This window comes from Eufriesea mexicana, unplaced genomic scaffold (genome assembly GCF_001483705.2).
Source record: "Eufriesea mexicana isolate 0111107269 unplaced genomic scaffold, ASM148370v2 scaffold21577, whole genome shotgun sequence".
Lineage (NCBI taxonomy): Eukaryota > Metazoa > Arthropoda > Insecta > Hymenoptera > Apidae > Eufriesea > Eufriesea mexicana.
Genome location: NW_016928748.1, coordinates 64055 through 85458, shown reverse-complemented (window position 1 = coordinate 85458; position 21404 = coordinate 64055). Strand labels below are relative to the sequence as shown.

At 30.2% G+C, this 21404-nt stretch overlaps 4 protein-coding genes across 10 annotated transcripts; 2 read left to right on the top strand and 2 right to left on the bottom strand.

Annotated features, from left to right (window-relative positions):
- Positions 1-1460: 1460 nt before the first annotated feature.
- loco (regulator of G protein signaling family member locomotion defects) lies at positions 1461-10786 on the bottom strand. Of its 5 annotated transcripts, XM_017909771.1 has the most exons (15): positions 10228-10786; positions 9643-10151; positions 8920-9528; positions 7887-8528; positions 5604-5714; positions 5299-5523; positions 4967-5187; positions 4696-4888; positions 4229-4438; positions 3565-3850; positions 3327-3472; positions 3156-3239; positions 2895-3042; positions 2688-2779; positions 1461-2501 (listed from the first exon to the last, which is right to left on the bottom strand). In XM_017909771.1, the coding sequence occupies exons 1-15, from the start codon at positions 10301-10303 to the stop codon at positions 1785-1787; spliced, it is 4269 nt and encodes a 1422-aa protein (XP_017765260.1). In that variant the 5' UTR covers positions 10304-10786; the 3' UTR covers positions 1461-1784. The 5 variants fall into 5 exon arrangements, with proteins under 5 accessions (XP_017765260.1, XP_017765258.1, XP_017765259.1 ...); XM_017909769.1 differs by having other exon boundaries at positions 9643-10786; XM_017909770.1 differs by having other exon boundaries at positions 3574-3850; positions 9643-10786.
- Positions 10787-11748: 962 nt separating this feature from the next.
- Positions 11749-14686, top strand: LOC108554440 (putative uncharacterized protein DDB_G0289963). Its single transcript, XM_017909721.1, has 6 exons — positions 11749-12351; positions 12451-12785; positions 12816-13805; positions 13887-13997; positions 14084-14234; positions 14325-14686. The coding sequence occupies exons 1-6, from the start codon at positions 11811-11813 to the stop codon at positions 14525-14527; spliced, it is 2331 nt and encodes a 776-aa protein (XP_017765210.1). The 5' UTR covers positions 11749-11810; the 3' UTR covers positions 14528-14686.
- Positions 14687-14839: 153 nt separating this feature from the next.
- On the bottom strand, positions 14840-16104 carry RpL26 (ribosomal protein L26). The gene is made up of 4 exons (XM_017909731.1): positions 16043-16104; positions 15573-15753; positions 15289-15429; positions 14840-15031 (listed from the first exon to the last, which is right to left on the bottom strand). Exons 2-4 carry the CDS (start codon positions 15738-15740, stop codon positions 14894-14896), a joined length of 447 nt encoding a protein of 148 aa, XP_017765220.1. The 5' UTR covers positions 15741-15753; positions 16043-16104; the 3' UTR covers positions 14840-14893.
- A 352-nt stretch (positions 16105-16456) lies between these two features.
- LOC108554482 (uncharacterized) lies at positions 16457-20763 on the top strand. Of its 3 annotated transcripts, XM_017909783.1 has the most exons (5): positions 16457-16629; positions 16958-17043; positions 17431-17726; positions 18711-18991; positions 19175-19915. In XM_017909783.1, exons 3-5 carry the CDS (start codon positions 17644-17646, stop codon positions 19768-19770), a joined length of 960 nt encoding a protein of 319 aa, XP_017765272.1. In that variant the 5' UTR covers positions 16457-16629; positions 16958-17043; positions 17431-17643; the 3' UTR covers positions 19771-19915. The 3 variants fall into 3 exon arrangements, with proteins under 3 accessions (XP_017765272.1, XP_017765274.1, XP_017765273.1); XM_017909785.1 differs by lacking the exons at positions 16457-16629; positions 16958-17043 and adding an exon at positions 17803-17871 and having other exon boundaries at positions 17646-17726; positions 19175-20763; XM_017909784.1 differs by lacking the exons at positions 16457-16629; positions 16958-17043 and adding an exon at positions 17797-17871 and having other exon boundaries at positions 17646-17726; positions 19175-20763.
- Positions 20764-21404: the final 641 nt, after the last annotated feature.

The following is a 21404-nucleotide window of genomic DNA, read 5'->3' as shown; positions in this document are numbered from 1 at the left end:
TGTGTGTGTGTGTGTGTGTGTGTAATTGGCCCTTCGAAGAAACAGTGTCACAAGATAACATACGAAATCTTGCGAATCCCTTTTAGTCTTAACCTGCAATTATAATTGCCGTCAATTGATTAAATTTATCCTTTATTTATGATAAATATTAAATCCAAGTCAAATTGGGAATGCATGATTTCATACAACATTTTAAATATCACTTTCAAATATTTTATTTTTTTTCGTCTTCGATAGCACGTGTATTTTGCGAAGCAATATAGGATTATACAAAAATATTTCCATCAACTCCCTTTGTAGTGTTAATACAATATTAAACAATACTTTCGATACGTTGTTATATAGCTAATAGTAATTTTACACAGCTATTTATTTATAAAGATATACATAAAGTACTATATATATATATATATATATATATATTTTATCACTTTGTTATGTAGTTATGTAATAAGAATCGGGGATAAAAAAAGAAAATGAAAATGAATCGAATATTTGTGTAAATGATAAATTTGAATAAACTTGACAATAATAATAGAATTAGCGATATAAAACACGTATGTGATATAGTATACAGATGTATTTATTTCTGTAACCTTTGGACACATGGTGGTCGTCTTCAAAGGAACAATACGAACAAATAATACGAAGGGAATCGAACAATCTATATTCATATTGTACAACTGAATTGTATGTATGTGGGGTTATGTGATATTAACGTTAGTTTTAACAACAAAATTTCTCGTTAATGCAATATATTTTGATATCTTATTCTTTATAAAACACGCATACACACACGCCAACTACCTAATTTAATATTAACCATTGTTATATCACAGTAATAAACTGGTCTATAGATATAATATGGGAGCCTTTTAGTTACTTACCTCCTTTTGATCAAAGCATTTATAAAATTTCCTACACAAATTTTTTCCAATTTGAAATCTTAAAAACGCAAATTTTATTTCACATTCTATATCAATAGCAATGACTTTCCTTTGACGTAGAAAAATAACATATCAGAAAGAAATGTCAAAAGTACAGTTTTATCGATTAAAATACGATAATCGAATCAGTCTTCGTCGATTCGTATATCGAGCTGTACAAACTCATAATGATGATAGGTGTATATATTATTGCATATAACGCCACCTACTAAAGCGTAAGTAAATAAATCGAAACAAAACAAATTAAACATGATTGAAAACCGTTATGTGTCTAGTCTTTCATCACGTTTTCATCATTAAAACCTTTTCTTCTCCATTATTTCATCGATATTGAATAAATATTGGATATCAAAACAAAATAAACATTTCTATAAAACAATGTTTATATAATTTATTTAATCCGCATAAAATCTCAAATATTTTTTTCATTGTTCACGTATAACAACATTCATTTACTATAAATTACAATAATAAAATATACGTCCTGTATAACCAGGAAAGTAACAGCTGTACTATAAAAACACCATAAATATGTATCGTCTACAATTTCTCCGTGAGTAAAAATACGTTAAGAATATCGCTAATAAAATAAACACATTCGCGAATCAGGCACCTTACCACCAATCAAGACAAAGTGTAATGATACAAAAACATGATCATAATATGCACTAAATAATACTACAAGCTTTCTTGCCTTATTACCACTTTGCTTCAAATATCAATTTATAATACACATAAATTTCATTAGAAACACTTTCGTTCATTTTGTAATACATATTATGCATTTTAGATACAAAGATATGTGACATGAGCATGTCATTTTCCTAATCTGACACGTTATAAAATATCTTTCCGAGTAAATTCGGTTGGACTTAAAGAAACGGCACGATTAGACTTTGGTAAAGATTTCGAAGAGAGGATATATCCTGTTTTCGTTGCGCTTGATATAAGATTTTTTGGTTTTGGTGGAAGCGGTGGAGGTTTCGATGATTTCATTAGACTTAACGAATTTACTTGTGTATCGAAAGGTCCCAAAGCGGTAGTTCGGGAACAAGATCCGTTTTCTACAACGGTCCGATCTTCGTCTGTTAAAGTTGTGTCTAACACGAATGAACTATCTGCCGACTTACTCTGTAATATTTTTCCAGTAGCCAATATATGGAATCGTTCATCAACATTTCCATTTTTTGATGAAGCCAACGTCGTCGTTGTCGTCGCTGTCGTCGCGGTCATCGTTTTCATCATTGTCATCATCGTAGTCGTTGTTGTCGCCGTTGTCGTCGTCGTCACTGTTGTTGTTGTTGTCGTCATTGTCGTAGTTATTTTTGTTGCTGTTGGTGTGGTGATGGTGGTGATGGTGGTGGTGGTTGTTGTTGCGGCTGCTGCTGCTATTGTTGTTGCTGTCGTTGTCGATGTCATATTTTGATCATGTCCGCTACAGTTTTGCCGATCATGAATTGAACTATAAAACTTGGCGTTTGCTTCGCAATTGGCAGATATTATCCTAGGTCTTCGAACTTTGTTGCGATCCGTCGGCTTACCATTTTCCTTGTTCTGATCAGTAATTTCATAGCTTTAAGGGTCGAAACGCATCGCATAATAAAAATTTCAAAAATAGAATGTATTTAAAAACGTTACTACGATAATCGACAATATACGTATGTTTCATCAAATGAGTTTGGTGTCATAAGAAAATACGCATTACTATACCTTAGAGTATGCAAGTTTCGTTTTGTTTACCTTTAAAAAGTCTGGCAATTCAAAATTGATCTCGGTGCCTCTCTGATCTTCCAATCTAGACCTTTGAGCTCGTTTCAAACCTTCGTATAAATCTACAAGTAAAAATAACAATAGCAGCATTTTATACTTTACACGTGAAATCATATTTAAAGGTTCTAATTTTTTATCTTATTTCGTTATTAGCCATACAATTTCAACATTCTTTACCTTCGCCATCAAATTTTCCTGGTAATTGTAATTTCACACCGTTTCGCCACTTTGCTATTAAGGGAGGATGAGAAGATTTAGCAGTTTCCTCAGGAACATAATCCTGCGTGTTACTTTTTTCAGTTATATTACACTTGGGCTTTATTCCCTTTAACATAAATATAAACATGGTATGTATATAAAAATCACTATTGAAAATGATATTTACATTGCTTACTAATAAACGTATAGTAATTTATGTTACTATTATATTTGCCATACCTTCTTTTTCCCATGCATTGTGGAATCTCTAAGGAAAAATTTGCTTGGTAAAATGGAAGAACCCTCAGAACGTTGATCATCAGACTATATTCCGAGAAACAAAATAACCAGTAAATAACAAAAAATACGACTAACATACGATTATTTAAATAAATATATCCATCGTAGTACCTTACATGACCCATCATTATAATATTTTCTCGAACCTTTACCCACTAAAAGCTCTTCAAATACTCTATTCGTAATTTCGTCTAGAGTGGATTGAGAATTTGATGTATCGTGTGGGTATTTAACTGTACTCAATTCTTTTTGTGCATCTAAAAAGACGAAAATGTTTTTCCTTATGCTGTTTGGATTCAACAGCAATTACATTTCAATATTCTCTTAAGAGCTTACTATATCTCGACACCTTTACTACCTTGGTCCCTTATGTTGCTCAAAATTAGTCTTGCAGGAGCATCAATTGCTTGTATATCCATACAAACACGATGATTTTCACTCCATACAGTAATCATATCTAAATTAAAACCATACTTATTTAGAAGTGGCCTCAGTACATCTTTAAGGGTTCGACCTTTATGTGCGATCACAGTTATTACTCGCCGGGAGGGTAAATCTACTTTCAATATTTTTGTTGGTACAACTTCCACTTCTTGACCAGCCAATACTGATGATGGATATTTCACATCTATAGTCTGAAGACATGAAAAATTTCTAACTAATTTTAGATATTGATAATGTACAGACACCAGATCATCCAGCATTGTTTACATCAAACTGTAAATTATGTGTGCATGTAAATATATGCAAAACACACATATTTTACATAACGGGTTGTGTGCCCAATTATAAAAGCTGTATCAAAAACACATGCATAAAGATTGTCACATAACAACAATCACCCACAATCCTTACAATGCTCAACCATTTGTTTACGCTGCGTGCAAGAAAGGAGTATGTTCTATAAATAATATATTCCACATCGATAAATTATTTTGTTAGTTCCAAATAAGAGAAATTTTAAATAATGCGTTAAATAAATACGAGAGATACACAACAAGAGAAACACAAACCTCATCTGTAGCTAGGATTAGAACATCATAGTTAGAGTACCGAAGAGCTCTTTTATCAAGGAGGCGTGTAACCACATCTTTAATACTCTCCGTTTGGCTAGTTGGCACAACTGTAGTCGATCCATCGGGTAATATTACCCGACATAACCCGGTACATTTGGCACGAACTTCTTTCGTTTCATTCGATTGTCCTTCGTAGGACGATAAAGACTACAAGTTATACATACAACTTTGAAAATTCAAAATTGAATATGCGCTTAATAACACTGACATTGGTTTTAACAAACATCCTCACATAGTTGCAATACCAAAGTACCTACTACACACTTGCAATACAAATAAAACTAACACAATACCATAAATAACTTACATATACCTGCCTTTAATATAATTGCTTTATCAAGCACAGGCATAATTTTTTTATTTATGTTTAATTGTAATATAACAAAGAAGAAGAGAATACTTACATGTTTGTGAAATGATTGCCTTAATGCCAAATCCCATGATGCTAATGAGGATCTGCTGCTAGATATGGAAATACTGTCATCATTGTTATTACCTTCTGCTTCTCTTTTCATGGTTGTAAAACTCTTATATATAGTCTCATTTCTATTAGGACCTTTATTATATTCAGATTCTCCACGATCTTTAGATTTTGATCTAAGAATATATTGTCATTCATAAATGATTACTGTTTATTTCAGTTAATATTTACCAAACACTATTTATTCTCAGTACCTATTTTTTCTATTCCATGGAAGAATAGATTTTCTACATCGATCTTCTGCATCTGAGTGACTCTTCTTTAACTTTACGCTAGGGGAACTGGTAAGATTTAAATCACAATCTTCTACTCCAATTATAGAATTTCCTGTTTCTACACAATGACGATATAAATCAGACCTTAGAAACCTTGGATAGCTATCAAATTTCATTAAATTAAAAACCTGTTTTTGTGCCTGAAAATAAAATACAAACTAACAATTTCCATTAATATAGAGAAACAAATGTAACATTAATAATGGTGATAAGAATAATCACAGAATTGAAAAAAAAAACATCATTTACACCTGTAGGAAAAGGTCAGCAGGTGCTTCGCTAAGAAGTTCCTGTGTTATTTGGCCAGTTGCATGGCTATCAACATTTACAGGTTCAGCTGCTGTAGTGGACAAGTGACGTTGATAAATTTGATTAGCCAACTTACGTCTTGTAGGAATATCTTTAGTATCTTTGTATCTTTCGCAAGCAGCCCAAAAGTAAATATTTTCATGACTAAATTCCTTTTTTAGAAATTCCTAAATTATGGAAATGAAAAATGTGAATTTAGAAAAATGTGAAGTATCTTCATTTGATGAAAATGAAATTTTATTCTTACCGCAAATGTTTGTAAACCTTTTGGATCTTCCAATAATTTCTCAAAACCACTGGCCCATGCATGTATATTTTTACAATCGGTATTTTTATCACATAATTCTGTACTACCGTGCTGCATTAAAGAAGCATTCAAAAATAATATTATATTGATAACATCATTAAATACGATTAAGCGAGTTATAAGAAAAATGATCGAGCGTGCTGTATCACCAGCTCGATACGAATATTATGAATATTGATTAGAAACAAATCAAGGAACGGAAAAAGAATACCATACATAATCATTACCTTCACACAATTTTTAATGTTTGTTATCATATAATATGCAATTTATCTATTAATATAATTTTATACGCGACAAACTCTTTATAAGGTTACATTCGCACTATAAGAGGATACACTGTACTATATCTAACTATGTAACTGTGTATATATGTATATATAACCTAACTAATAAAAAATCATTGAATAATTATAATTGTAAACAATTCAAAAATAAGAAAACGGAGAAAATAAAATTTCTTCGTTATTACCACTGGTTATATTAAGCCGAAAATGTTATGATCGGATACCTTAATCGTATTTTACACTGCGAAATACGTATGAGAAATGAAGCCGTCGTGAAGGTGAAAAATATCTTTATATACAATAACAGATAATTTTTAATAATCTTAAATCTTTTCTCCTTTCATATTGTTTTTTAACAACAAAGTATATTAATATAAATATTCGAGTCATTTATTTAATACACGTATATCATTCATTGATAAGACTTAAACAAGTAATTACTAACATACACGAGCTATCGATAGAAGTAAAGAAAATAGAGCACAAATTTACAACTACCAAGAAGAGAGGAACAAAACAGAAAAGAAAAATTGGAAAAGGCGCGAAATTATATTTTGATGTAATCAACTCTGAATTATTAATCAGTGAAATTTTATTTTCTGCTCTGATTCATAGTAGCGGTGAAAATAAAATATATTGATTTCATTTTGTTTATTATTTGTTTAATATAAACAACTGGTTGATTATAACAATTATGTAAATATTGAACAGCAAATCATTAGACGATTTTTTTGGACTTTCATTAAATATCGACGGTTTCGTGTCGTACATACCGATTTCACCACGGTATCCATGTCGTGATCGAAGATCGTATTCCTTCGTGTAACCGCGCAACGATCCCATTTATCGAAAGAAAAATAAAAATACTTATAGAAACATTATATAACGTATGATATAATTGCCTTGAAATTAACAATTAAAATATGACTGCTTTATGTTCGTAATAATAAGGGCTCCGCCCAATTGCAACGATGCACCATTGACAATTATGATTCCGCACACGATGTCTGTTCAACTGAATGGTCAACCGAACAAGTTATACACAGACACAACGAACGCGATCGACCGATCGATTTATCCCAATCAAACTGACAATTTACATGAGCAATTATTCAATAAACTTTTCTAAATAATAATTTCAACAGACACTATACATCAATCAACATTATTCTAACCATTAAAATCAACGTCACGTTCATTTCGTATCTAACATGTCACTCTCATGTGCACTACTGCTACGAGTATGTATTCCCTCGTACTTCATTTCCGTCTTTCTCTCTTTTCCTCTCCTTTCGAAGTGCTCAGTCGGTTAATCGGTCGGTCGGTCGGTCGTTCGGTCGATATGTCGGTCGATTGGTTGGTTGGTTGTGTTGGTTGATCGATCGGTCGGTCGGTCGATTGATTGGTTGTGTTTGTTGGTCGGTCGGTCGGTCGGTCGGTAATTTTCATTTATTTATATTACATATATTTTCTTTATAAATTTATCTATTTACTTAATTTTTTATAGTAAGTTATTATATCTCATTTCAATATTATGAAAATATCAAACCAAAATGATAACAATATAATTCCCACTATTTATTCGTTCATTTCATCACTCACTCCCTCCCCCCTTCCACCACTCTCTTTGCCAATCACGAATTCGCGTTTTTTTCTCTAGTTCTCTTATATTAGATATATTAAGTCATTCATTGATTCATCAATTCACTCATTTACTCTTCCTCTCTTGTCTATGCGTTCGTATTTCCCTACTTGCGGTTTCTATTGTGTTAGATTTACTCTTTCATTCTAAAGTTAAATAAGAATGCGAATATTTTAATGCTTATATCTGTTTTCCTTTTCTTGCAGAGATCTCCAATTGTGTATCAGTAAATCATTTAAAAACTAATAGATCAAATTAAACTTTATTGTAGAAAAAAATAAGTATAAATCTTACCAGACAGATATTCTGCACACAGGTTCCAACGTTCCGAATTTCTTGTAAACTTCCCCAAGGGCGTGAATTATCCGATTTATCTGAATATGTTTGGCACAGTGGTCGAACATAATCCATGCTTGTATTAAGATCTTCAAAACTATGCACTAAAGACTTGGAAATACCAGAAAAAACTTTCGGGCTAAATTTATCTGATGTGTCGATCTCCTTTGATTCTACTAATTCTGTAAATCCCAATAATCGTTTCGACTTTATTATAGAATCATCGGGCGCCTCAATAGGATCTTCTATACCGTACAACATCGCGGTGGTACAAACGGACACGAGGGATCCAACCGACGAACTAAGCAACCCCTGCTTAACTGTTAAAGCAGATGGCAATGGACAGGTGGGCAAATCCCCCCTCTTCGTTCTCTTTTGTGCGTCGCAACTCATCTCAGAATTTTCTATCACTTCTGTACACGTACTTATCCCATTACAAAAATCATTAAAAATGACATTTTCATGGGGTGACTCTAAATTATCCTTGCATATATTCAATTTATTTGCTTCATTCCAACATGTGTTTGATACAGCTCGTACTGTTAATCTTAAATCCATGGCTTCGTTATTGTATGATCTTGATGAATATTCACAAGCATCCTAAACATATATTACTGTTTATTAACGACAAATTCTTTTCATTAAATAAAATGAAAACAACTTAGCTTAAAGCAATTATAAAATAAGTTCCACTTTATTATAATCTTATTTTAAATTTCCTTTTTTTGCAATCATAATAAACTTGATAATGCACATAATAACTATATGCACTAAATATCCTTTAGAACATAGACAAGTGAAATAATAAAATGTAACAAGTGTATCCATAAAAAAAACCATATATTTTAAATTGCAAGAAAAAAAATATATAGATTTCAATAGTTAATGAATATTAAATATTAAATATTAAATATTAAATAATATTAAATCTATTTAATATTAAATTTGATCAAGTGTGATAAATATTATAGTATATTATAGTATAACATACCCTATATTCTGAAGTCGGACATCTTCTTTGGGAAACATTCTGTGCAATATTTTTATCTGAACGGCTTGTACAGTCATCTTTATAGCCTATCCCGGAATCACTGTTACTTGAATGAGCTGTTGATGTACTTATATTACTTGGTTGTGGAGAGGCAGTTTCCTGATGTCTTCGCATTTCATTATATGGATTTGTATCAGTAGCTGTAGAATCTGATATGTACAAAGTTTGTATAGCACCAATCAAACCATTACAACTGTCTGGAAATTCTTGACAGACATTTAATTCAGAAGTTTTTGTGCATGTAAATCCAAATATATTGCACACACTAGTATGTACTACATGATCAATCAATTTATAATAAATTGTAAAAACATGACATGAATTTGAAACAATATTTTCTTTGTCTTTAACAGATTTAGTTAATATACCAAAATATTGTTTGTCCTGCTCAGAAAAGGAATTACAAAATATTATTCTGTAGGATGGATATTCTGCTATAACACGATTCTCTGAATTAGTAAGCTTTATATTTGCTACATGTATTGTTAATAGTACTGTAGTTGGATTTCTTTTCTCAGCTTTCAATCGTTTTATGCACTTTCTCAACACCTAGAAAGATAAACAAAAATTAATAAAATTATACGTAATTAAGGAATAGTTTATTGACAAAATTCGCAAATAATTTATAATAATAATAATATTATTTTTAAAATTATATGTTACCTGCATCATACAAGATGGATGCAATTGATTTGGAATATCTATAGTTCCTAAATAACCAACAACTGTTCTGTGTACTATCTTTTCAGAATCTCTCTTATGAGAAGCTGGAGGTGGTGGTGGTGGAAGAGGACTAGACATATCCCAGTGATAATGTAAATCACAATAAGTTTCGTGACTTTGCAATTCCGGTGGTGTTTTTCCTGCTACATCAAACATAGCACCACTTTGTAAGTCTCGCACAACTTTGGCAACTCTACATTGTAATTGTAATGCTCCCATGTTACTTGCACGAGGTTTATGTATATATTTAGGCTTGCAACGTATTGCTGATATTCCCTCTTCATCCGAAGAATCAGAATAATAATTTTCAGCTATTTGCAATCTCAAAATGCCTTTAGAACGGCCAATTAATTGAACAACATCATCATGGGGTAATTTACTAACATTGTGACCATTAACAGATACTAAATAATCGCCGGCTCGTAATCCAGCAATATCCGCTGGACTCCCTGGAACAATGCAACTCAATATGCAAGGTTGTTGTCCCGAGATCGTAAAACCAAATCCTTTCATTCCACGTAATACCTCCACTGCTCTCACACCATAATTCACTCGCTTTTTCTTCTTCCTGTTTTGGTGCATTCTTATATTTTATTTTCATCAATTTCCATAGAAGATTCAATCAATTGTTCAAAATTGTCAGTCAGATTATCGTTGACCTAACACTTCGACGAACCAAAAAAACTTCCAAATCATCTTTCGCTAAATTCTATTCCTGTTAACTCCCTGCAATTTTTTTGAAAAATAAACAAACACATGAAAGTGAAATGATTTTTTTATTTTATTACACAACTGAATTAGTCATCGATAATCAACTTCCATTTAAAATCGGTTCTTAACCGTTTACGTTGCGATTCGTGACGGCGTTCTTTCTGCGCTTTTGCACCTCTTTCTCTCGCACGATATTACTATATCACTAAACTTTAAAACCCATTATTTCGAATTCCTGTTTTAATTCTTTTACACATTCTTAATTATTATTGTTAAAATGTATGTTAGTAATTATTTCTTATATCTAACACAGGAATAAATATAAAATGTTTTGGTAATCTCGTTATTCTTTTTCTTTTGCTTCCATCCTTTCACTCCCTCCACTTTTCTTTCATTTACATCATTGTTTGTACCTATATTCACCGATCCATACACTTCCGGTATACAAATATATGCCCTAATAGAAATTTCATAATAAAACACTTTCTTTGTTTCCATTTGCATATATCAATTACATAACGTCATTTGCATATGTCAAGAATTCTATTAATGTTAAAAAATTCTGCATGTTTTTTAATTTGATATTATTTAATTTTTTAATTTGACAAGTTAATAATAAAAATAAAATAAATTGTTCATGATGAAACGAATTTCTTTAGTATTGTTCTTTTTGTTTAAACGCATTCCAATTTTATTTTAATATATAACTTTCATATAATTATCCATGTATATTATTGGAAAGTATATATATATATATATATATACATGACCATGATATATATTGACTCAAAAATTTATTTCGCTAAATTTTATTAAGATTATTTTATAAAACATCATATTATAATTAGAAATTATATTAAATTTTTCTACTTTTCGCACAATTTAATTTTACAATTATGATTCACGTTATATAGTTTCAATCATCCTTGTTACTTGTGGAAATAATATATTCTACGTATAAGTTCTGAAACATCATAAATGTTCTATATTAAATATCTAATATAGATTTCTTCTATAGAATATTGATTTCTAATAAAGAAATCAATAAATCGTAACAAAATTTTAAAGGAGAAAAGAAACAATAAAACAATATTAAGTTTTTAATACGTATGTATACGTATATATGTATATATATAAATTTTCAATAACCTTTAAATTTTAATTTGTTTCATTGTGTACATTGTAATGAAATACGTACAAGTGAACATGTGCCAGTTTTGTTTTTGAAAGGGTGAAAGGGTAAAGTTTTTTGCAATAAATGTTATTCAATATTAGAAATTAAGTAATTATACTTTCGGACTTATATATTTTAAATATTTACACATTATTATTCAACTTAAGTGACATTTTATAACTGTGTTTCACAAATATTATAAACATACCATTATTATTATATCATGGAATCTGATGAAATCACTTGGAAGGTAGTGCCGAATACTGTCACAAACAGAATGGTAGATCACTCTTTGATACATAAACTGATACCATCTAGAAGATTACGTCGCAGAAATAAAGTTATGAATGTTGCAATTAAACAATCTTGCAGTTTAAAGACATATAGCCAATACATCAAAATGAAGACATCAGTTCTTCGAAATTTGTCAGATGATGATGAAACTGACAATAATGATAATTTTACAGAAGACGACTTTAACATTTTGTATAAATCAAATTTATTCTTAACAAGTTACATTCAACACATGTCTAATAAAAGTAAAACTTATTCTTATGAAGCAGACTTTTTAATCAATGAAGATGACATGTCTAATGAAGAGATTACAAAAATACTTAAAGGAAAACACAAAGATAAATCATTAAAAAATATACATTTAAGTTGCCAAAAAGGTGTTAAAAGAAAAGCTAAGGATACGCCTTCTTCTACAAAAGAGACAAATGTCATGACTTCTCTAATGAATAATAATCAAGGTACTATACAAGGTAAGTTAAAAACATTCATCAAATTTTTTATAAATTCTATTAAATTTCCATTAAATTCATCAAATAGAATACCAATGAATAATGAAACATGTATTACAGAGGAAACTGTAAATGCATGTGCATTAATACAAAGTTCAAGTGAGATAACGTATAATAAAATTGCAGAACAAGTAGTAACAAATGCTAACAATGAATCAGGACAACCAAATCCTATGGTGAATAAAACTGATGAAAAGATTGTATCAAATAAAAATTATTCTTATGAAATGTTTAGTAATTCTAATAAAGAAATATCGAAAGGCATACAGGACAGTTTAATATCTCCAGTAGATAATGTCAATGATTCTTGTATAAATACAGAAATGCTTTTGAATCAAAACTGTTCTAATCAAGTAGAAAAAAATTCAAACATGGAAAATACATTTATGGATAAAGTGAAAAATGAAAAACCTTTTACTATACAGTCCTCATTAATTACTGTTAGAACATATCAACCAAAGGACTCAGGCATTGAAGAAGATACTGATGAAGAATTTTTGTTGGAAAATGGAAGAAGGCATTATAAAAAACTTAAAAAGAAATCTCAAAAAATAAAACAAAATATGTCAAATACTTCCTTAATGGTAAAACATGCAGATAATTTGACAAATTATGATGATACCTTGAAGTCTGAAAATTACAATATACCAACTAAATCAGATGCTACAGATGAAACATTATGTCTAAACGAAAATATAATTATAAATAATGAAAAATGTAATGATAAGATACTAAAGCATAAACTACAACCCAAAGTTACTCATACAGAAATTGTTGACAAAAAGTATAAAATAGTGCCTGGTACATCTGTATTTAATAAAAATGTTGAAGAGGAAAGATCAAGTATAAAAGACTTTTCTGATCGAAAACATGAAACAGATGAAGCAAAGCAAAATATAGAGGATAATACTTGTCCTTTGGCTAGAAAACGACTACAACAATTAAGAAGATTAAATTTGACTGTAGATAGTGATTCTAGTCTCAGTGAAAATGATGATACATATTGTAATATTGAAAATATGAGAGATAAATTATTCAAACGTCCTAAGGAATCTCTTGATATATTAAATACCGAAGATGAAAATGTAAAGTTTAAACAAAAAATTTCAATCCAATGTGATAAAAAATTACAAAAAAATGAAAACTTTTCAGAGGAAACTGCTCGCTGTTTGAATAACGAGTTTAATGATGCAAAACAATGTTCAAAGATGAAAGATTCATCCTTAGATATTAAACGATTGTCATTTGCTAGTCATGGAGTTGTTCAGCATAAATCAAGTTGTTTAAATACTGCAACAAGTTATAATTTGAAACAGAAAAAACATATGCAAGGATCTAATAAAGAAAATCTGAAAATTAAGTGTATCATAGAAGCTACAAACAAGGAATCAGTAATATGTGGTAGACCATATAATGTATAAACAAGAATTTTATTTTTCATTTTATATCATACTATTTTATACTTTTCAAATCTTATGTATTTTTCCTATTTCAAGTTACAGGAATTAATAAAGAAGGAAAATTTAATGCTTAAAACGGCACTACCTTCTTTTACACTCGAAAACATAGAAGAAAATGAGCTTTTTATTATAGATGTTCCTTCTGCAGTATGATATATGTCACAATATATATTATGTAGTATATTATTTTTGAAGAAATTCAACAGCATAATATTGTATTTTATTGTCTGTAGGTGCTTGAAAATCAATTACTGGGGAATAAAATACATTTAACAGAAAAAACGTTAAAACTTGGAAAGCAAAAATACAGAGTTAAATGTAAAGATATAAATAATATATCTTGTGTGTTTGCCAGTGAGAAATCTCATAAACCATACAAAATAGGTATATGTAAAACATAAATCAAAAACTATTTTTTAAATTAATATTATTAAAAAGATATTTGTTTTATTAAATATAATAATATCTTTCTAGTAAATATTAAGCCAGTAATAAAAGTCGTGACACGAGAGAACATTACACAGAAATCACTTAAAAAATCATCAAATCAATGTACAAATCATAATATCGATTGTACATACAATACCGAAAGAATTGAAGATGAGATAGTCCCAACAGACTTTCTAACAGAGCGGACTCTGATACCGAAAAAGAAACGTCGAAGTATAAGTGAATAAAGTATGTTGCATATATAATGGCATATTAAAAATTACATTTATGCAATTTTTTAATTAAGACAGAAGTTTTTCTATTGCAATATTTTAAAGAGAATATAGTTTATGCCTTGTTACTTTTATAAGACTTTCAGTGGTACAAATGATTTGAGATAATCCATATAGCCCTTATAATAATATTTTGTTTTATAATTATTAATGTAATATAATAATATTGTAATATTCATTTTGATAGAACAGATAGAAATAAAGAATTTCAATTTTTTAGTGTATAAATACTGATGTTGAGTTATTAAAAAGAGTATGACACAAATCTCAAAATGTTAATTTTTTTTTATTAAATTTTATAAATGAAACTATAACTTAAATTTACAAAGTTTCCATGGCTGCAGTTGAGTCTTCAGTATATTTTCCCTTATCCTTGCCTAATGCTGCAAGTCTACCCTTACTTCTCCTGTCCATAATTTTCTTGCGATCCTTGTCCATTTTTAGTTTTACTATGACTGTCTGTAGGGCACAAAAGATTTATATAAGGAAATTGTAAATATTACTTATAAAGAAAAAAAGAAGGTAAAATATCATAATATCAGTTCCAATTTTTCTGCAGTAAAGAGGCTAAACAAGTCAAATCCATAAATGCAAAGGAAAACCCTTGTGCATCAAAGTAATTTAACAAGTTTCATGCCTCCATCTATGTGAATGGTTTAATTCATCATTTATCTAAATTAAATAATCTTCTAGAAGAGAAATTAACTATTCACTACCTTGGATGGGTCGATACCAACATTCACAGTAGCAGTGTTAGCCTTTTCACGCTGAATTCTTTCTATGTATATGACAAACTTTTTCCTATACACTTGAATAACTTTGCCAACTTGTTGACCTTTATAATGACCACGTACAACCTGTTTTAAAAAAAAAGAGGAAAGCGTAGTGAAGAAAGTTTTAAAATACACTTATTTTATCCTTCTTAACTACTTTAATTACATTTAAAGCAAGCATCTTCTGTAGTTTGAACAATTTACAAAATTACTTATTGTCATTTTACCTGTACTTCATCATCTTTACGAATCGGCATAGAACGGACATTATACTTCTGTCGAAGTTCTTTCGAAAGAGGAGCCGACATAAGTCTTCTTCGAATATGAGAAGGAGCCGTGAAGTGCCTCTTTCGATTTTTTCGACGCGAAGAAGAAACAAGTCGATTAAATTTCATTGTTATTGGTTATCTGTGTATGCAAAATTATCGATTAGTATACCATCCAATTAATTGTAATCTGCGTTTTGATAAATCGTATTAAGTAAGACTAAACAGAATATATTGTATATATGTATACAAATATAAATCAGAAATACAGGTTAGCTACTATCATTAAAACTAGCATTATCAATGTTTTACAAGGACAGAAATATTCACATTTTTATGTCAAAGAAAAGAATACAATTCTGGTACAAAATCTTTATTAATATCACTTACTTAAAGCCGATTGAAATCGATTCACATTCTAATGAACTTACCGTGCCTCATTCAATTCCGCAACCCTAACCGGAAGAATATTTTCCCTTATAGTGTCGGAAAGATACGAATTTACTAACCCTAGTGATTAAATAATTCACCAAATCAATCGGATTGGTTGGTTGATTATTTATGTGATAATCAAGCTAAATTTAACTTACCTATATAATATTATTGTTAATTCACCTTAAAATTTAAATGTAATACTCGTTATTTTATTAGGTATATATAGACATATATTTTATTATAAACGGGTAAATACATATATGTAATAAATCAAATTTGAATATATAATAAAAATAATTAAAACGATTTTTCTTTAATAATTACATGTAACATAGTTTGTTCTATTTTCTCTATGTCAGCCTAGTTCTTTTTTTAGTTTTTGACGAACAGGAATTTTCCATAGTCAAAAAGTTACCAATGTAATGCAACTTAATGTGTGATGTGAGTTTATGTCATCCGTAATAAATGTAGATAGTTGTATCGTTCGAGAGTTACAATATTATTATTTTTGAAGTTTCGCGAAAATATCTTCACTATGGGGTTGTTAATTGTGCAGAAGTATTCAACATATTACAAAAATCGAGTAAGTAATTAATTAATCGGTGCATGCATTGTCATTTTATGAAATGGAAGTATATAAGTTATATTGCAATTTTTGAAAGTAATATACTCTATAAGTAGAAGAAAAAATTTATTAATAAATCTTATAAAATAATTTCTTCTATATTTAAATCGTTATAAACTCTATTTCTTCTTCTTTAATTCTTTAGTACCAATTAGATAATGTTTTTTGTGTTTACCCTTTCTGCCATTTCTTTTTAACATACAATGCTCATATACTACTTCTTTTATGGTAACACAAAATGATTTTCTTTCTACAAAGAAATATCTCAACATTAATGTTGTTATAGGCATCATAACAGAAATATACTCTTAACGGGTAGGGGAAAAGAGAAAGAGGAGAAAAAGAGAGTGAAAGAAAGGAAAATACAGAAACGTATGTATATGTTAAATGTGTTGTGTGTTGATTATAAACAATAATTATAAGTTTCATGAAAGTGAAGACAAAGAAGCGTAAATATGAAAATGCTGATCAATGATACTTTCTACAAATGTTTCTTCTAATAATTGCGACTTTTAAGTAATTTAAATTATATGTCATAGAGTTCGTGTATAGTGGATTTTGAATAATTTAAGTTAAATTTATGTAAAGGTATTGAATATTATAAATGACGAGTCTTTTCATATCCTCCATTAATATTTTGATACCAGATGTAAAATATATGTCTTCTACTTTTTTCAATCCATTTAAGTTGTACATATTTAGAACCAGAATGAGTAATGAACGTAAACATGCATGTCCATTGTATTGTTCATGTTTTAGGTCAATAGAACAAACTGCAGATTAATTTTCGAAGAATTCTTGTCTTATCAGAAATTTTCAAGAGATTCTATCTCTGAATATCAGTATTCTTTAAATCCAGTGTCTCAAAGTGTGATATATTAAAAGAACATACAAGTAAACTTAAAAAGAAGAAAATTATACTCAGAAATTGGAACTAACTTAGAGGAAAAGGAAAGTTTGCCAAAACATAAAATGGGCTCCACGAGACAACAGGATAGATTACTCAGCGGCGGAATATCTTTGCCCCAATGGATGAAAGGGAGATCTGATAATAGGTATGTTCCTCTTCAAATCATTCGTAAGACTAAAGCATTTTTAAGTTGTTAAACTTCGACTTGTACTAAGTTGCAGGCTCGTGACGCTTTAACATAGCATTATTCTTTGCTGAATGTATAGAAGAGATATAAACCAATTGCAACGGTAAGAGGCAATTTTTCTAATTGCCTGCAGGACATTTCTGTGAACTTGTAAATGCTGTAAATGAATACAAGAGAAGAATTTAGTCACAGATTTAGCACTAAATACTACAGAGTCAGTTATTTAAAATTTAGAAGAAGCGATTATATTTACGTTATTTAAGTCGTGATGTTCAATGCATAGATTTTGCGAAGGAGAAAAAATATTTATACCTAAAATTTGGCCAACGTGCAATACAACACAGATAAGCAGTTAACCGCATGGGCATTGTGCCCGCTATTCTTAGACTTCACGGCACTCTCTACACGAGAGTAGTACGCCCTCGAGTAGATTCTTGTGGTGCATAGCGTTCGTTATACTTTTTCGCTACTGTCCGTCTATAAATCTATGCCGGTTTACACCAGAATATTTTACTTAAATAACATCCTTTGTCCATCCATGTTCTACGTCGCGATTTCTGTTATTGCTTCTAGTGTCAAGGTCAACACAATACTCGTATAAGACGTTAAATTATTTAATGCGTATCCTTGATTTACACAGTACCATCAAATTAAGAAATTTATAAGCTTACTAATTGTAAAGAAAACAATCTATTGATGGTGAGATCCAAAAGTGAAAAAATCTTCTAACAACATTATGAGTGGAAAAATTATAATGAGAGATAGTTAGGCATTCTTTCTTTCCTTTTTTTTTTTTTCCTTTTTTTCCTTTTTTTCCTTTTTCTTCCTTTTCTTTTTCCTTTTTTTTCCTTTTTTCTACTTTATCGTACTTACCTTGTTAACCTTACTTACATTTTTCGTAATGTGCGATTATTAGGCTTTTGTTTTCTCTCTCTTATGCAGATTCGATTTTGACGATACCACATTCAGTCCGCCATCTCACGACGATAGCTTCTTCTACTTACGATACCCAAAGTCACAAAATCGATTGTCGGTTTCGCAAGATTTCCGGCCAATTGACGAAGTTTTTGACGAACAAAGTATTGCTTCATCAACAAATAAGGTGAAAGCACAAGACACACAACAGATTATCGAAGAGAGAAACAAGAATCAGGAGATCGATTTTAGTAAATATCCTTTACCTTGCCAACCATTTGTACCAACAACTTCAACAACAAGCAAAGGTATCAGAACTGATTGTTATATGCTTACATATGTATATGTATTTTTTGTGCGACTTGTAATTGTATAAATTAATAAGCTATTAATTTCCTTCCAAGTATTGCAATTTATAAAATAATTGAAAATTAAGCGTATAATTTTTTCTTGTTCTTTGTCATGAAATGTTTGTAATTTTACATTTTTAGATACTGAAATCAAATCAAGTTCAAAGATATCGTTAACTGACAATACAAAAGCTGCAAGGTCGCAGGGGATAGACGATGGATTTCATCGCAAGCCAGCACTTTGTGGAAAATCAATTGTTCTTGTAGCCAGTCAGATGATGTCTAACAAATTTCACGAAAACTTTTCGGCCGAGCAGGCTGGTAATCAGCCTAAAAAAGGCAGTAAATCTTTACCAGCTACTCCACTTACTTCGCCAGCAAGCAGTCCAAATACTTCGCCGAAAGCTCGTCGACGTGTCCCACCTAATCGATACTTTACCGGCCCGCTCCTTCCTGATCGCGAAAAATATCAAGGAGGTTGGATTTTGTCAAGCATCTTTGGACAATCTAGAGAAATTGTTACTGGAAAAATCAACGAAGAGGACGAAACGAACACAGAAGTTTCAGCTGTTCCACCTAGAGCGCTTACTCGAAAGAAATCTATATCGTCGCAAAATCTCACGTATATAGGAAGCGATGAAAAGTCAGTTGATAAATCAGCTGTTTATTCAAATGTATTTCAAGCGAAACCATCAGAATTAAGAGAGATGAATTTCTGGTTTCCGACATCGATGTGAATCAATATATATTATACTCGCATCTTTTGCTTGCCTGCACGTTGTTATTACTCAAATTTATTTAATCGATACTGATTAATTTAGAAGGAAAGAACTTTTCCTTAGAAGAAATTATTAGGCCAATTAATACACTAATTTTTGAATTTTTTAAAGTCAACGAACGAATTTGTTAATGCAAACAAGAATACGGGATACTTACATCCAGATCGTTGTCTTTCACATATCTTTGAATGTGTGCTTACTTTACAATTAATATAATTAATATTTAGTAATAATGCTTTTGCGTTTGTCTATCTCTCTTCTTTCCTTTTCTTGCGTTCTCAATTAGCATTACCTTTAAAGAAAAAATTGTTTGTCTAATTGACGATTTTCATAAACCGTGTGACTCTGTTATAGCATTTGTACTGTAGATCAGAAATAAAAATAATCGCGTACTGAAGACGGTTTTTGTGTTTTGGAGGAAGAGAGAGAGGGGGGGGGGGCAGAAAAGTAAACAAATATATGCCGCGAAAACGAAAAGTGAAAATTATTTTTAAAATATATGGTCCGTGTGTGAAACATAGTGTGCTCGTAAAATCAATCGAGCCTAAAGGTAGAAGCGTTTCGATTTCCGAAACAGTGAAACCCTTCAGGGTCAATTAGTCTTGTACGACGATAATTTGAAATCAGTTCTTTCATTGCTGAGTATTGCTAACAATGATTTAAAAGAAGTTGAAATACTTTTAAATATTCGAAATATTAGTATCCTTAAATTGATAGTTAATGAACTAAGTTGAGATTCTAAGTTGATCGACAATATTTTTCATTTTACTGCTTGGTATTAGATATCTGCAGTTAAAAACACCAGACGATCATGAGTTTCGGCGACTCGAACAGTGTGAACCTCGCATGAATTCAAGTTGCCGTCTAATCTTATAATTTACGCGTGCACAATATTTCTCGCGCGGATTATACACAGACGGTCTTAGGTATTCGTATGATTTTATTTAATTTTAAATCATTTAAAGAAATAAAAGGAATAAGTAAAAAGTAAATTATATATCATATGTATGTCTATATATTGTTTTTTATATCTAAATAAAAAATTTCAAGAAAGATCGATATAGAGGAAAATCGATTGTTCGAAACCTTTGTTCGAAAATATTGTTGCATGTTTACGACAAGTTACGACACGTAAGATGTATGGACAGTTGAAAGCAGTAATCGTGATGTAATGAAATACATAACAACGCGATAACAATTAAGAAATATATTTAGACCTAAAAGTAAAAATATTTTGATTATAAGTTGCACTCGAGAATATCAAGTCGGTCCAAGCTTGAAATGTTGTAATATTAATTAATTCGTTGCAATAATGCAATACATAGTGTCGGTTATTAGTTCATAATCTTGGCATATTTTTCTTGATATTTCTATAGATGGATTATAAGGTGGAAAATTGCCAGACGATTGTACCTGTATGTACAATTATATCTTCGTAACGGATATGACTGGCGAAAAAGCTGTAAGGTGTGTTTTATATATCGAGGAAGAATCACTTTGTATATTGTTGCGATTACAAGCAATTAATAAATTATTAGACCTCACTCAGCCAGTATCATAAATTGTAGAAACATATTATTGATATATTGTAC